At 49.3% G+C, this 16,094-nt stretch overlaps 1 protein-coding gene across 1 annotated transcript; it reads left to right on the top strand.

Annotated features, from left to right (window-relative positions):
- Positions 1 to 957: 957 nt before the first annotated feature.
- LOC117842036 (peroxidase 73) lies at positions 958 to 3,087 on the top strand. The gene is made up of 3 exons (XM_034722372.2): positions 958 to 1,294; positions 2,068 to 2,259; positions 2,344 to 3,087. The coding sequence occupies exons 1-3, from the start codon at positions 1,070 to 1,072 to the stop codon at positions 2,938 to 2,940; spliced, it is 1,014 nt and encodes a 337-aa protein (XP_034578263.1). The 5' UTR covers positions 958 to 1,069; the 3' UTR covers positions 2,941 to 3,087.
- Positions 3,088 to 16,094: the final 13,007 nt, after the last annotated feature.

The raw sequence follows: 16,094 nt of genomic DNA, 5'->3' as shown, positions 1-16,094 counted from the left end.
ATTCTGGCTAGACACCTAGAACGAACAAGTCCTATCCCTGGAATTCCCGCAACTTTTCTCATTTGCAAGGAACCAAATGATTACATACAAAGAGGCAACCAGCAGACCATCCCTCTCCCACATCTTCCATTTACCCCTCTCAGAGGAAGCTCACCACCAACTTCTTGACCTACAGAATAGATTAACAGACATCAACATCTAGCATGATGGTGATCAGTGGACTTATATCTGGGGCATCCCCATCTTCTCGGTGGCAAGAACCTACAAAGCTCTGATGGGACATAGAAGTGTTCACCCAATATACCATTGGTTATGAAAATCTAAATGTCAAAAGAAACAAAAAGTTATTTTTCTAGCTCCTAATCAAAGACAGACTAAGCACCAAGGATATTCTAGGTAGAAAGTGAATGATCCTTGATTCCTACACCTGTGAACTTTGCATTCTACAAATAAGGGAGACAGTAGCACATCTTTTCCTAAGATGCAATTTTGCTAGAGCTTGCTGGTCTTCCATTGGAGTTTCTTTTGTGGCCACCAGGGAACCGTTACTTATCTTCAAACATATCAGAAAAAAGCTAAATGTCCCATTCTTTATGGAGGTGATTTTCCTGATGACTTGGAGCATCTGGTCCATCAGAAATGATTGGACCTTCAATAATATTCCTCCATTGGTGCAAGCAGTAAGACGAAAGTTGTTCTCTGAAATTGCTTACTGTTTGTCTCCATAGAGCTAAACCCTCCGTAGTCCCAGCTATGAAGGAGTGGCTAAATGCCTTGTAATTTATGTCCTGTTTTTCTTTTTCTTTTTTTGTCTTTTATCACCCCTTTTATTTCTTGTAAATCTTTTTTTGAATATATTTCAGTAGGGACTTGCCCCTCCTGTTTCAAAAAAAAAATCCAAGTAAACCTAAACCCTCTCCTTTTCACTTACCCCAGTGCAGACTGTGTACAAAGGCCCACCCACCCCTTCCTGTCTCCATCTGTAGAGCCTTCCAAGCTAGTCACTTCACTAATCAGTCTTCTTCCCTTCGGAGCAGAATCACACACAGAGCTTGAGCTCCAAAAGGCCATGGAGAGATGGAGAAAACGCGGGAGCTTGCTCGCCGTCGCAGCCGTGGCCCTGGTGGCAGCAGTGCTGCCGTCCGGCGAGGCGAAGCTGTCCCCGGACTACTACCGGTCGACGTGCCCGGACGTCGAGGCGATCGTGCGGGAGGCGGTGGCCAAGAAGGTCAACGAGACCTTCGTCACTGTCCCGGCCACGCTCAGGCTCTTCTTCCACGACTGCTTCGTCGAGGTGAGCAACATCCATCGTTGCCTGCAGCTGCGCATTCTTGAAAATCAGAGGCTATCATGATCGAAATCAAGGATCCATTTAGAACAGCGGAATTTCTAGCAAATTCAGCGGGAATCGAACCGATTCCTGGTGAAAATTTTGCGTTTTAAAGATTTAGGTTTTGTCAGTTGAAGTTTCTTGGGTTGCAGTCTCGTAGAAAGAGGTTCAGTTCGATCTGCCATGCTTGTAAGTCTGCAGTTTTCAGCGGCTTTCAGATCGACTTGCAGCCTACTCCTACTGCTGTCATTAGCTTGCCAATCATCTCATACTGAATTTTTAGATCAGAGTGAATTTGGTTCATCTCAGCAATGGGTAGAAATGATAGAAGCAGGACTGAATGACTGATGGGGCCAGTAGATTATTGGTACGAATGACAGCTCGATTGGCTCCTATAATCACACGCTCGTCGGTTCCGCCATGTGACTGCACGACCTTTTCTGTCATCTGGGCTGAATTGTATCAGGCATTCAGATCAGATGTGTCGGGCGTCCCTGCTGGCAGATCAGGCACCCATTTTGTCGTTTCCGACGTGGCCGATGCGGAATTTGGCACTGCCAACGTCATCGTTCCGCACTCTCTCGTGAAAAATTTCGATTCCAATAAGTTTCAGCGATGCAAACTACTCCTTGAATGAATAATGAATTTTGAACAAAGAAGTGGAGGATAGATGACTTTCTGCAGTTTGCACCGAGCGAAATTGAAACTGATATGTTTACGGTGAATTTTACTTGGAGGGCTGTGACGCCTCCGTCATCATCGCGTCCCGCGACAACGACGCCGAGAAGGACGCGCCGGGCAACGTGTCCCTCGCCGGCGACGGCTTCGACACCGTGGTGCGCGCCAAGGCCGAGGTCGAGAAGGCGTGCCCTGGCGTGGTCTCCTGCGCCGACATCCTCGCCATCGCCGCCAGGGACGTCGTCACCATGGTAACCGCAAGAGCTCTCGCTTCCTGAGCGTTACGATGGCAATGTCGGTGTCTGATACCGTGGTTGTCCAATGGCACGTGGCAGTCTTCCGGCCCGCACTGGCCCGTCGAGCTCGGCCGGCTGGACGGTCTCGTCTCCAAGGCCGGCAGCGTCGCGGGCAGGCTGCCGGGGCCGGACATGCGCGTCGACGACCTCGCCGCCCTGTTCGCCAAGCACAACCTCACCACGCTCGACATGGTCGCGCTCTCGGGCGCGCACACCGTCGGGTTCGCGCACTGCACCCGCTTCACGGGCCGCCTCTACCGCCACGGCGTCGCTGGCGGCGGCGGCGGTGGCGGCGCGTCGGTGGACCCGTCGTACGACCCCGCGTACGCGCGGCAGCTCATGGAGGCGTGCCCGCCGGACGTCGGCGAGACCATCGCCGTCGACATGGACCCGGTCACCCCGACCGCCTTCGACAACGCCTACTACGGCAACCTCGCCGGCGGGATGGGCCTGTTCACCTCCGACCAGGCGCTGTACAGCGACGGCGCGTCGCGGCCGGCGGTCGGGGACTTCGCCAAGAACCAGACGCGCTTCTTCGAGGCGTTCAAGGACGCCATGGTCAAGCTGGGCAGAGTTGGGGTGAAGACCGGCAGGCATGGGGAGATCAGGAGAGACTGCACCGCGTTCAACAAGTAGATCGAGCGAGGGGGCAGCAGCATACTATGACGCGTGTACGTAATTGAGATCAATATGTCCACACGTTAGGCAAAGTTCGTGCTACAAACAAAAGAATATTTTGCATCCGCAAGATTTGCCAAATATAGTTAAGTTCAACCTTAATAATCTCCTTCCATATATCCAATTGACAGGGATTGGTAGGGAAATTTTCTACTATAAATCTATATTCCACACGTATTGGAAGGAAACGATATTAAGGAAATGGTATTATCCAAAGCTATAACTATCAATATGTCCACATGTTAGGCAAAGTTCGTGTTACGAGACCAAAAAAAAGCATCCGCAAACTTTGTCAAATACGTAGTTGAGTTCAACCTCAATAATCTCCTTCCATCCATCCTATTGACAGGGATTGATAAAGAGATTTTTTGTACTCTAACACACATGTATTGGAAAGAAATGATATTATCCAAGCATTCTCTAGCTATAATACTAACACTCGTTCCTAAAAAAAAAGTAACACTAACACTCCTCTTGTCCTTCAATTGCCTGGAATCAATCTACATTGATGTGTGTGAATGCATTGGTGAGTCCACAACATTAGGTTTAGGGCCGTCTCTTGGATTTTAAGGGCTCTCGAGGGAACCGAACGTTATGAGCACTTAGGGTAGTCCCAATGGGACATTGATGATAGTTTCTATCCCTCTTAATTGTCATGCTAACTAAACACTTTGCTGATGTGGCAGTAGATTTATTATGGAGAGAGAGAAACCATTTCCTGGAGAGGAAACCAAGTCCTCATGCATACTGATGGACCAAGAAACCAACGAATCTGCATTGGGGAGACCCAAGTAGTTTCTTCTTGCTTACCGCCGGATCCTTTGCGCTTGCACCGCTGTTGCCCGTCACTCGAGCTCCTTTACATGATGCATAGAGGATCTGGTACTAGAAGGGAGAATGATTGGTTGGATTTTTGTTTAGACTCTAGATAAAAAAAATTGCATTGTGAAGGATGATTTCTTGATACAATATTCTAGACTATGGAAACTACGATGGTTTCTCCCATTGGGAGTGCCCTTATAGGCTATCATTGTCATTGGAATTCAAAGTGTAAAACTGAAGGCCTAACATTTAAATAAATGATTAATAAAACAACAAATAAGTAAATAACTCACACGCAATGATGCATGACGATTCAGCGGTGATGTACTTGATATTCACGACCGAGCCACTAGAGCGTGAGATGCCGGGGCCACGCAGGGCCTTGCAGATTCAGCCTCTCGGGGATGGGGATCTCAATGGATGACGCAGTCACACAGACCGGCAGCGAAAGGGGGGCAAATGGCCTCTCGTCTTGTCTCCTCGAGTTCTCGTTCGTCGACTCCTCATTTGTGGTGTCGATTAATCAATTTGCGTCACGTTGCGTGCCTGCGTGCTTAGGTGTTGCGCATGCGAGGGCCTTCACTGCACATGATTGGTTGATGCCTGTTGGTTTGTTGGGCTCCCTCTGGCATGGGCCCTCGACGGTCGCCTCTGTTGCAGGGGCTCAAGCCGGGCCTGATTAGGTTGAATGCTATCAAGCTTAGGAGGGAATGGGAGGCTTGGTGGTCATTGCGGGGCAGGAGCTAAGCCAAAAACTCTTTTTTTTTTCTTTATTAGAGTGGCAAGTAGTGCTATTTTTTAAAAAAGAATTGAATGTAAATTGTCAAGCCATAAGAGGGCATGCCCCCCTCCGTACCGTCCCTTTACCACTGTTGTAGGGTACAACAAAGCATAGGTAGCGAGAGATAACTAGATGGGTGGTGGTAGCAGTGGAGAAATAAAATGAAAATGAATTGATTATCGTTCTCGAAGATGCGTGGTTGCTGTAGATGCATTTGTGGATTTCCTCAAGTATGTCTTTGCCATCTTGTCGTAAGATGCACTTCATTAGTACTCCTGATGATACGCCTCGTCTGTAGAGCTTGTTCCCGACTAGAACGTAGTTCTTGCCGTGCCGTGAGACTTGTTCTGCTTCTGTCTTATCTGGAGGTAACTTGTGCTCCTTGATGTAGTCGATGAAAGAGGTTCTTTAGTCCACATCGATCATTATAACCTCTCGGTCTAGCGCCTCGTGGCCTCGATCGGTGGTTTTTGAAGGTGTCGGCTCCGCTGTGGATGGCTTGCGTAGTTTATGGATGAAGACCACAACTGGAACCTGAGCATGAGTAGATCCAAGCTTTGATAAGACGTCCGCGGCTACGTTGTTGTCGCGGACTACGTGGTAGAACTCCATACCAGAGAACTTGTTCTCTAGCTCGCGTACTTCCAGGCAGTACGCATCCATGTTGTCCTTGTGGCGATCCTATTTGTCATTGACTTGATTGATTACCACCAGTGAGTCACCGTAGACCAACAAATGCTTGATTCCCAACGAAACTGCCACACAAAGCCCGTGCAGAAGCGCTTCGTATTCAGCTTCATTGTTGGATACCTCCTAGAAGATTTGCAAGACATATTTGAGTTGTTCGCCTTTGGGAGAGATTAAGAGTACTCCTGTGCATGCGCCATCGACCTTGAGTGATCCATCGAAGTACATGACCCAATGCTCTAGGCGTTCTGCTGGCATTGGTACTTAATTTTTCCACCACTCTGCTATGAAATCGACTAGTGCCTGCGACTTGATGGCAGTCCTCAACTTGAAATCCAGGGACAGTGCTCAGAGTTCTACCGTTCACATGGAAATTTTTCCTGTTGCATCTTGATTGTGGAGGATTTCTCCCAAGGGGAAGTCTGTGATGACGGAGATGTTGTGTTCCTGGAAGTAGTGTTGTAGATTCTGCGAGGTCAGTAGTATTGCGTACAACAGCTTTTGGATTGGCGGGTACATGGATTTGGAGTCTGACAACACCTCACTGACGAAGTAGATGGGCCTCTGTACCTTGTATACATGATCTGGTTCTGATCTTTCGACCACGATCGTCATGGGCAAGGCTTTCAGAGCAGGATTCTATTGGCCTACGGATCTTGCTGACGTCGAAGAACTAGTCCGTCGATGTCAAGGATGTCAATTCTTCGCCAAGCAACAACATGTCCCTACCTACAAGTTGATCACCATACCACTGTCTTGGCTCTTCGCATGTTGGGGGCTAGATATGATTGGCCCACTACCTACAACGCCTGTAGGGTTCAACCGCGTGCTCGTGGCGATCGACAAATTCTCCAAGTGGATCAAGGTGAAGCCAGTAACCTGCCCCAAGACAAACGGAGTACTTGATTTCCTCGACGAGATTGTCCATCGCTACGGCTTCCCCAACCGCATTATCACCAACTTGGGTTCCAATTTCAACAACCACAAGTTCTGGGAATACTACAAGAATAGCGGGATCGACGTCTGATATGTCTCTATCGCTCATCCGCGGGCCAATGGCCAGGTTGAGCGCACCAACGGGATATTACTGTAAGCTCTCAAGAAAAGACTACACGACATTGGAAACACCAAAGGGGGCAAGTGGCTCAAGGAGCTACGCAATGTCCTCTGGGGGCTTCGCACTTAGCCTTGCAAGCCTACAAGGTTCTCACCCTACTTTTTGGTTTACAGATCAGAAGTCGTTCTCTCTACCGACATCATGTGGAAATCTCCAGTAGTTGAGCAATATGAGGAGGGCGCAGCTGAAGAAACAACACGTCTAGACTTAGATAGCCTCGAAGAAGCTCGTTGTGCTGCACTCGTAGAATCAGCAAGGTATCTTGAGGGAATTCTCCGCTATTACTATTGCAACGTCAAGGAATGTTCGTTCAGCATAGGTGACATGATCCTCAAGCGTATTCAAGACACCAAAGAGCTGCACAAACTAAATTCGCCATGGGAGGGTCCCTTCATCGTCTCCAAGGTCACTAGACCTGGCTCGTATAGGCTACAAACTTTCTCTGATGAAGAAGTCGGCAACTCGTGGAACATCAAGCACTTGTGTTGATTCTACCTATAGTTTACATATTCATGTAAATTGGCCATCGGCCTCAATTGTATAATTAAAATTTAATAAAGCAGAGTTATTTTTCATCGTAAAACAACTAGTCTCTGCTTGATTGCGGCTTGCAAAAGCAGGTTCGCCAAGCTGTCTATCTCCCTAAGTACTATTGCCCAACTCGCGGCTTGTAGTCACAAGCCTGCAAAAGATATTTTTGACTTATTCAACTTGTTGGACAAAATTGTCCACATGCGGCTTGTAATAAGAAGTCTACGCACACATATTTTTCGAGTTATTCAACTCGTTGGACAAAATTGTCCATACGCGACTTGCAAAGACAAGCTCGCACACAAATTCTTAAGCTAGTCTACTCCTTGGACAAGTCTGTCCATCAATGGCGCCTTGTAGAAAAGAAGTCGTTGGCAACCCAGGAGTTATCTATACTACCCAAAATTTTTCCTAGATAAGTCTATCTAGTTTCAGCTTGTAATAATAAGTCTCTAATTCTAGGCCTTCGGGAGCACAACATCTGATGAAATCCTGAAGAGTTTACTCGCCTAAAGAGTCTGACTACTCAAATACCCAAGTACTTGCGCTCCGTAGAAAGGGGTTGCATCCTAAACGTACTCTACACCGCGTATCTGAAGAGGATAACAGAAGAAGCCTTGTGCGCAGACACTCACGACTACCATACGAGCAACGATCAGGGTAATTCGGGAGATGCACTAAAACAAAGAATTCAAACAAGTTGACAATAATGAAATTTGCAACAAGACTTCAAATTATTTACATTCATATCATGTTTATATTACATTAAACTGATATCTACTCCTTTACATACAACTACTCAAGGTCTATTTGACTGGTTACTTCCTTGGTGATAGGAGCCATCTCCTGCAGCTACTGTTGAAATTGCTCATCGGAGCAGCCTTGTGCAATCCCCTCCGCAACTGGAGCCAAGTCAGCTTGCGAGTAGAATGATTTTACCATTGCCAACAGTTGCATCGAGACAGACTCTACCATCTTTTGGACATAGTCGGTGATCTTGGCAGGCACTTCCTTCAGTACTTCCGCCAAAGGGCGAAGCTCCACGCCTTCCACCAGGGGCTCCACCATATCAACGATGGGCTGAGCGGCTTCTGTTAGCTCCTTCAGAGCAAGTTTAGTTGCCTCTAGCTCAGCCTCGCGCTCCCGGATGGACTTCATGGCGTTCACCAGATTGACTTCTCTGTCAGCGCGTATTTTTTGCTCCTTCTCCAAGTGGTGCTCCAGATTCTCGTACAGAGCGAATAACTTGTCGTGTTGCTCCATCACTCTATAGTAGCCAATCCATGGCTCACCATTGGAGATCGTCTTTAACCTTCTGGAGCTCTGCGAAAACAACACAAGGAGCAATTCAGTATTGTCAAAGTGTAATCAATACTCGAAGACCAACGAGAGATAACAAGTTACATTTCAGCTGATGATTCAACATCTTGTTGCACTTCTGGAGGCGGTCCTTCTTGTCTGCGGCTTGCTGGACAAGATTGCGGTACTTGGCGGCTTGGCCGTTGTACTTCATGAGCAGTTGGGATGAGTACTCTTGCTCCTTGGTTAGATCTCACTCGAGTGCTTGCGCTCGCATCGTGGTGTCTCCGTAGCCTTGGAGCATCTCCGACTTCTTGCGGGAGCATTTGATTACATCCTGCAAAATAGAGCAGCTACACGTGTTAAGATACAGGTACAAATTTTCAATTATCAACAAAGCAGAAGAAGACCTATCGCTACATATTTGCCCACGCGGCATTACATCTCCATTATTGTGGCTTCCATCTCCACATCAAGGAGCGGGTCATCGAGTAGCTGCATTTCTTTAAGCATAGCCTCCACAGGTACCCATGGTTCTTCATGTTCTTTGGCAACAGACACACCAAGAGGAACCAGGGCACGGCTGCTTGAGGGACCCACCTTAGAATATGAGATGGAGGTCATGGTGTGGCTAGTAGACGGCCCCACCTTAGAAGGTGGGACGAACGCCAGAACTTTGAGAGCTCCAACAGCTTCAGTCTCTACTACTAGCTCGGGGCCACGACTCCAAGAGTAGTCACCATAACAGCTTCTGTGCTTTCCTCCAGCTCGAGGGCTACAAATGTAGCCACAACGATAGAAGTAGTCGCTATGATGGGCTCAACTACAGGCAGCTCGGGGGCTAGTACTTAAGTGACTTTTAGTGACGCAATAATATCATCCATAAGCACAACAACAAGGGATACAACACCTAGAGCTACTTTTAGTGCACGCTGCTCCACCGGCGACGAAATTGTAGGTGCTGGGATGAGGTCTTGGGCCGAGCGGCTGCCGCCACCGATTGCAGACTTCGGGTTCGGGCCTCCAATGTCCACGTTAGCGTATTTCCTGAAAAAGACAAGTGTCAAGACACACTACAAAACAAAGTCAAGTCACAATTAGTACTTGAGTGACACTCTAGCACTAACTTTGTGGACCTCTTTATCTTCAAGTATGGCTCCCCGCCAAGTGCATGGGCTTGAGTGTGAGGGATGGCTTCTTCGGCATGGCTTGTTGGATCGCAGCCTGATCCTCGCCAGCCTTGGCTGCCGTCTCCACTTCTTGGGTAGTTTGTGCGTCGACAGGGTTGGCCCTAGCAACGGGAGGCTCTTCATCATTATTGAGCTCGATGACCTCCTTGATCACTAGCAACTCCTGTTGCACGACTTTTGTAGTCATCTTATCTACCACTGTCTCCACCCCGACTACCTGCAATCCACCAATGTCGTATTGAGCAAACATGGCGGTAAGAAAATTACTTACGAGTACTTGGTACTCAGGATCTGTCCTTCTTCAAATGTGATTACCGAAGGAGGGACGTCCTCGGTGGTGATAGACTTCTTCGCCACACGCTTGGCGGCAACGGTGCACCTCTTCTTTGGCGGCGGGGCCAGACCAGCCTCTAGGTCATCTTTAGCTTCATGCTTGGATGTCACAGAGGAAGACCTAGCCTTGTCCAACGGCCGAGCTTTGATCACAAATTCCTCAGCAGCCTCTGAATTAGAGTTGCTGAAGGAGGAGAAGCCTTCCTACTCCTCCTCCTTGATTACCCTTTGTACATTGGTAGTCATATTACACATGGAGCGGTGTCAGAGCCATCCGATCCAGGTGGAGGAGGAGTTGAGCAAAACAAGTGAACTTCTTCCTGCATGAGAAGACAAGTCAGAAAAACAACAAGTACAAGAATTGATACTCGGGGGCTGAGGCCACGAGTACTTACACTACTTGGTGGGTTCGTGGCGCAGAACTCCCAAACAATAGTTGGTATCTGTCTCATGTGCTTGAACAGGTGCCTCAACCGCGCCATGACTTCATCTATGAACAAGTCATCTGATGTCTTCCAGGATGGATCATTGGGGTCGGAGTGGTCGTATCTCCAGGTGCATCGCAGCTGCAGTGGTTGGATCCGCCTCCTCATAAAACTAAATGTTACTCTGACTCCGGTCACTCCTTGCTGCTTAAGTACAGCAATTTTCTCCAGAAGATTGGGTAGCTGCAGACTATCTCCATGGGTAAGCTTGTCCAACCACCGGTTGTTCCAAACTGAGCGGTGGCCTGTCACCTTGTGTAGTCGGGGCTCATGATTTCCAATATAACACCACCTCTCCTTCCAGCCAGAATGTGAGTCAATTAGCTCGTAATCCAAGTACAAGCCTTTGACATTCTCCCGCAATTGAATGCCTGCCCTCCCCTCCCCCCGACTACTTTAGTGTGATCTATCTTAGGTTGGGGCTTGACTCTGAAGAACTCGCAGAAGAGTTGGTAGTGCGGCTAAATTCCGAGAAAACCTTCGCAAAGATGCAAGAAAATGGCTATGTGCAAAATGGAGTTGGGATTGAGGTGGATAAGTTCCAACTTGTAATATGACAACAGCCCGTGGAAAAAATCAGAATTGGGCAAGGCCAAGCTACGCTTGATGAAGTGCGTAAAGATTACCGTCTCATGGGTGTAGTTCTCCATTGATCATGAGTTGCTATAGGCTGCCTCTAGTTGATGAATTCCCAATCTTGGAGAAGATTAGCATCTACCAATGCCTGGATGTCTACCCCTTTCAGCACGGATTTCTTCCAGGCACACACTTGGGTTGGCGAGACCGTCTGGTCAGTCTTCCCATACTTGGGCGCCGGCAGCTGGATTTCCTTCTTTGCTACCTTCCTCTTCTTGCTCTCCGCCACCTTGCTTGATATCTTCTTCTTCCCCATTTGTGTTGCCACGAGGGTCTTCTTGCACATGCGCTAGGGGGCTAAGCGATGGGGGACGGTGGCACTTGAGCTCGAGGATCGCGCAAGTGGCAGCGCAAGGGCTACAGTGAGGAAGATGAAAGAGCAGATGGCTTGGGTGAAATGGAAGGGATGATTGCCTCCGATATTTATAAACGCAGCACAATTAACAACGTGGCGAGATTAATGGGAAGATTCCGTTTTTAAACGTCCGAAGTTATCGCTTGACATTTTTCAATTTTTTTGAAAAGAGATAAGGTTACTGTTGGCGAACGGTCACGTTGACCAGTGGTTGACCCTTGTACCCAAACTAGTCGTGTAACGGCTCGGGGGCTGCGTGCCACGTGCTCATCAGCTAAAAGGTTTTTCTTTGGGTTTTAAGGCAAAAGAGATGTAAAATTATAAGATTGACCCTTAGCCTAATTCTTCGATTCAACCTAAGGCTCGGAGGGCTACTCCATATGGAGTGCGATTTTCATCGCACATCCATATAAAATTCAAGATTGAAGATTCAAGACCAAGTTAAATGAGGCTTGAGCACATTCTAGCCGCATGGCAGTATTGGGTTCATTTGAAGACTCAACCCGATGGAGTACTCAAAGAGCACCAAAAACTAGTCAAAGAAGCCAACAAAGGTACTCGGAACTGCTGCATTTTACTAAAACGTACTCGGGGGCTTGTCGTCCATACGTTTATGGGCCCACCAGAAGGTTTAAACAGTCCTAGATATAAGGCTGCACACCGAGACGTATCACACATGGAGACTATGGTGCAGGATGGCATAGTCTACATGGAGGATAAGAAGTAGTCGAGGATTAGGAAACTACTCGTAGCCATTAGAGTAGGACGCTCTAGTCGAATCCAACTAGTATTCTTATAAACAACCGACCTGTAACCCTACCCCTGGCAATATAAGGTGAGACAGAGATCCCCTCCAAACAAGTTCAATCCAATACAATACAACCAACACACAGGATGTAGAATATTACGTGATCTAAGCTGTCCACACCTGTCTAAATTGTGTGTTCGAGTTCACCTTCGAGTTCCTAATCTCAGCAAGCCCTACACATAAAACACTACCCTGGGCACCCCCTCAATAGGTTGCCGGATCTAAACACAGACATGGAGTGAACAAAACGTGAGAGTTTTTAGACAGTGAGAAATGTCGACGCCAGGTCTAATGGCCAAAATCAAAAGCGAGGTGGCGGCTTGGGGCCTAGCAGGAACCAAACATCCAGCATCTCTTGTACACTGAGAATAACTCTTTCCGGCTAGCCAGCTGTACACTTCTTCTCTATTGATGAAATAGTCACAATCTCGTGCCCGTTCGTTAAAAAAACTACCCCTCCTTCCCAAGTACACCGACGGGGAACGCTATAGGCCTTGGAGCACCAAGCGGCCTCCGCCCTTGACCCCGGCAATGTAACTGAGGGACCACGCGGTGGTCTTCTTTGAGCGTACCGCCCCCATGCGTCACCATCGTGGCGTCACACGGCTAGCTGCTGCTGGGCCACGGCCGCACCTAGTACTTTGTCTGCGACCCGACCGCCAACCGCTGGCTCGCGCTCCCGCCGCCCGCCACCATCGCGCCCACCCGCGACACAGCTTGCGGCTTCCACTATGACGTCGACATGGCAATAGGTCTCCTTCAGACCTTCACCGTCGTACTTCTCGCCCGCGCCCACTTCCGTCCTCATGGAGACCTTCACCTCTGCGGCCGGGAGATAGGCCACGACCACGCTCGGTGCCCAGGGCGTGTGTCACTACCTCGGCGCCGCCTGCCCCGGGATCCTTGTCGGCACGTGCTTCTATTGGCTGAGCTGGCGGCGCGGCCGCGCTATGGTGCTCCGCGATCAGCCCATCGCGGAGGGGTCTGTGGAGCGCATGGTGCAGTCTCTCGGGTCCACCGGCGGGCGGCTCCAGCTATGCGGCTTCAACATCCGCGACGAGCAGCCCAACTACTCTTTGCCACTCGACGGCCTCGAGGGAGTGCACGGCGTGTGGGTGATGGACGCTGCCGGGGAGTGGCGGCGCGTGCTCGAGGCGGTGGTGGAGGACATAACGGCCTCGTACTTCAAAAGTCTTCACGGCCACGAGACGCCACTAGACTTCACCGGCATGCCCGGTGGCTACATGATCGCCAACAAGGACCATTTCCTGCTCTGCTACGACCTCGAGAGCAACGAGAAGGTTGAGCTCATGAGCCTCTACAGAGATGATGGCAATCTTCATCGCGCTCTACAACCACTTCCATGCGTTCCCCTTCTACAGGTCCGGTTGATCGATCAATTTGCGATGCGTTCCCCTTTTCCAGGTTCGGTCTATCAATAATCGGGTTCTTCGTTATAAATTCTAATGCATCAATTGCGCAACTGTTAGGGCCTGTTTGGAAGCACTCCACTCCAGGAAAAATTGCTCCACTCCAGCAACTCCAAAAATTTCGCAGCCAAACGAGCAACTCTGGCTCTAGGAAAAAGGAGGAGCAGGAGGTATGAAGCGTCCCCACATCAGCAGAGACTAAATGTGATGCAAATATCAGTCACAGGAGGCTGATAGCACATTTATTCAACCAAATAGTTTAGTTATCGTACAACTCCCGAGGGAGTGGGCGTGAAAGCCACGCCGCGATAAGAAGCAAATAAATAATAGCGACTAACCAAGCGACTTCCAAAAGACAGCACTCGGGACTACACGGTAGTAGAAGCATCTTGTGAAGGCCAACACCACAGGCAGCGTTGGGTGTGGACACAACCTTCTACTCAAAGTCCTCGGCGGTGAAGTCCGGATCTTCCTCTGTAGCAACGAAGCAAGGGTGAGTACAAAAGTACTCAACAAGTCCAACCCCATCCATGGAGGGGGATACAATCAAGTAAATGCACAGGATATAACAAGGATAGTCTAAGGTTCATTTGCAATAAAGCTAGATTTTCATCACATGCACAGGTTTGTTTTCAAAAGAGTTTTTGGTAAAGCTTTTCCTTTAGTAACCAAAACATTGAGTGGGGTTGATCCTGCACAAAGGATCCAAATTTTATTGCTATCGGACTCCCCGTCCGCCATAGCTCACGGCACAACTGCCAAACACTTCCAAAATCCAGCACACGCGCCATGAAAACCATTCTTTCCCCAAGTGCTAGTTATGTGACCAAGCCGTAACTCGTCCAATGCCGTGGACACGGCTACTCGGATAGGTTTTTAACTCTGCAGAGGTTGTACACTTTTCCCACAAGTAGAGTACCGCAGCACGATCACCTTAGTGCCGGTGCGGATCCTAACAAAGCCATTACCCACCTTAGCTAAGACTGACTAGTCCACACGGAAGCACCCAAGGGGTTAACGACCTATCCACGAGGCCGTAACCGGGACCTAAGTCACAAAGATCTTACTCCTTTTCCTTGGGCTCCCATTGCTCACCAGCACACCTGAAGACTAACAGTTTAGCTAGTGGGGTTTATGCTAAGTCGTTGCCCATACAACGGTCGAGTGGTTGCACGATGGTTGAATTAGGCAAGATGACACATCAACTCGGTCCTTAATCATGACAAGATGGATATCTCCCATCTTTGCTCAACCACTAAGGTACGAGCCCAACATTCTGGCATTTCACACAAGAAACGACCATCCATCTCATCTACACATTCCTTGCCTTTGAACCCGGAAACCCATTTTCTCATTTGAAAACACTCACACATTTTTTCTCTAAATAAACCATTGTAATCATGATTGAGGTTGAGTAATGAATTCCTAAGCATTCTAGCAGTAATTATCATCTAAACAAAGCAAGTCATATTTAGAGATAAATATAGGACAACAAGGAATATTCATAGTAATCAAGGGGTGGCTATCCAACCATGTCTCGCAATAAAACAATATGAATTTTACAAAACAGGCCAATAGGTTGTGTTTGAAAAACTAGGAATAATATGCATCAAAGGGTGAGATTGGACTTGCCGTCCTCAAAGCCTTCCGGGAGTTCCGGCTCGTGCTGCTGGTCCTCGGGCTTGGGCTCACGGTCAAACTCCTCCTCGTGCTCCTCCTCGGGTGCTCCGCGATCTACGGCACACACAAACGGGCACACAAATAAATAAAAGAAAATAAGGTTTTACCCGTTGAGCTCCGAAAAGAGAACGCGAGCGGAAAATAGGTAGAATGAGTATTTTCGAGAAATTTGGATACGGATCAGTGGAAGCATATTGGAGGATGACGTGGTCGAATTTGGAGGAAATTTGGCGCATGAAATGACGAGTTAAACATGAATTAGGGGCTTAAAAGAGAGTTTAGGACTAAACCGCGAGAAATCAGGGACCTATCTGTAAATATTTCTGGAGGTGGAGGGGCTTATCTATGAGATTTCTTTAAGAGATGTGGGAGGATTATTTCGCGAATAGAGGATTTCAGTGGGTTAGATCGGAAAGGAGGGGCTTTCTTCCTCCTCTTGTCCTCACCGTACACAGGGAGAGAGGGAGGGGTGCGGCCGGCCTAGGGGCGGCGGCCTAGGCTCGCCGGCGGCGAGGGGAGGCGGCGGGAGAGGGTAGAGGAGGCCGTGGGGGCTCAGTTTTGCTACTCACCTTGGAGTTTTGAGGATGGGGAAGGGGCGGCCGGCAATGGGTAAGGAGCGGCGGCGCACGGGTGGAGGCGGCACTGGTGGCGGCAGGGCTTGGCGGGGCGCGTGCGGGAGGAACAAGGGAGGGGCGGCGAGTGTGGTGGTGGTGAGGAGGGCCGAAGGGCAGTCCTTTTATAGGCCGGCAGGGGCGCGACGGCCGGTGGCCAGGAGGTGGGGGCCGGGCCGACGGTGGCCGACGCTCGGCTCTCTGGCGCGGCGTAGGAGGGGGCCGGGCAGGCGCGGGACGGGGGCCGGCGTGGGCGGCGCAGGTGGCAGGAGGGGCCGGAGGCGGCGGCGGCGTAGAGGCCCGGCACGGGCCGGCCGCCGGGGGGAGGCGCGGGCGGCCCGAGAGGC

Source organism: Setaria viridis, chromosome 2, assembly GCF_005286985.2.
Source record: "Setaria viridis chromosome 2, Setaria_viridis_v4.0, whole genome shotgun sequence".
Taxonomy (NCBI): Eukaryota; Viridiplantae; Streptophyta; class Magnoliopsida; order Poales; family Poaceae; genus Setaria; species Setaria viridis.
Note: the sequence above shows the minus strand (reverse complement) of the source record. Positions and strands in the feature narration are given on the sequence as shown.

Excerpts from the sequence above, each read along its gene's own strand:
- LOC117842036 (XM_034722372.2), top strand. The coding sequence starts at position 1,070 with ATGGAGAGATGGAGAAAACGCGGGAGCTTGCTCGCCGTCGCAGCCGTG. Across the intron at positions 1,295-2,067 it reads TCCACGACTGCTTCGTCGAG|GGCTGTGACGCCTCCGTCAT; the intron begins GTGAGCAACATC and ends TTTTACTTGGAG. Across the intron at positions 2,260-2,343 it reads CCAGGGACGTCGTCACCATG|TCTTCCGGCCCGCACTGGCC; the intron begins GTAACCGCAAGA and ends GGCACGTGGCAG.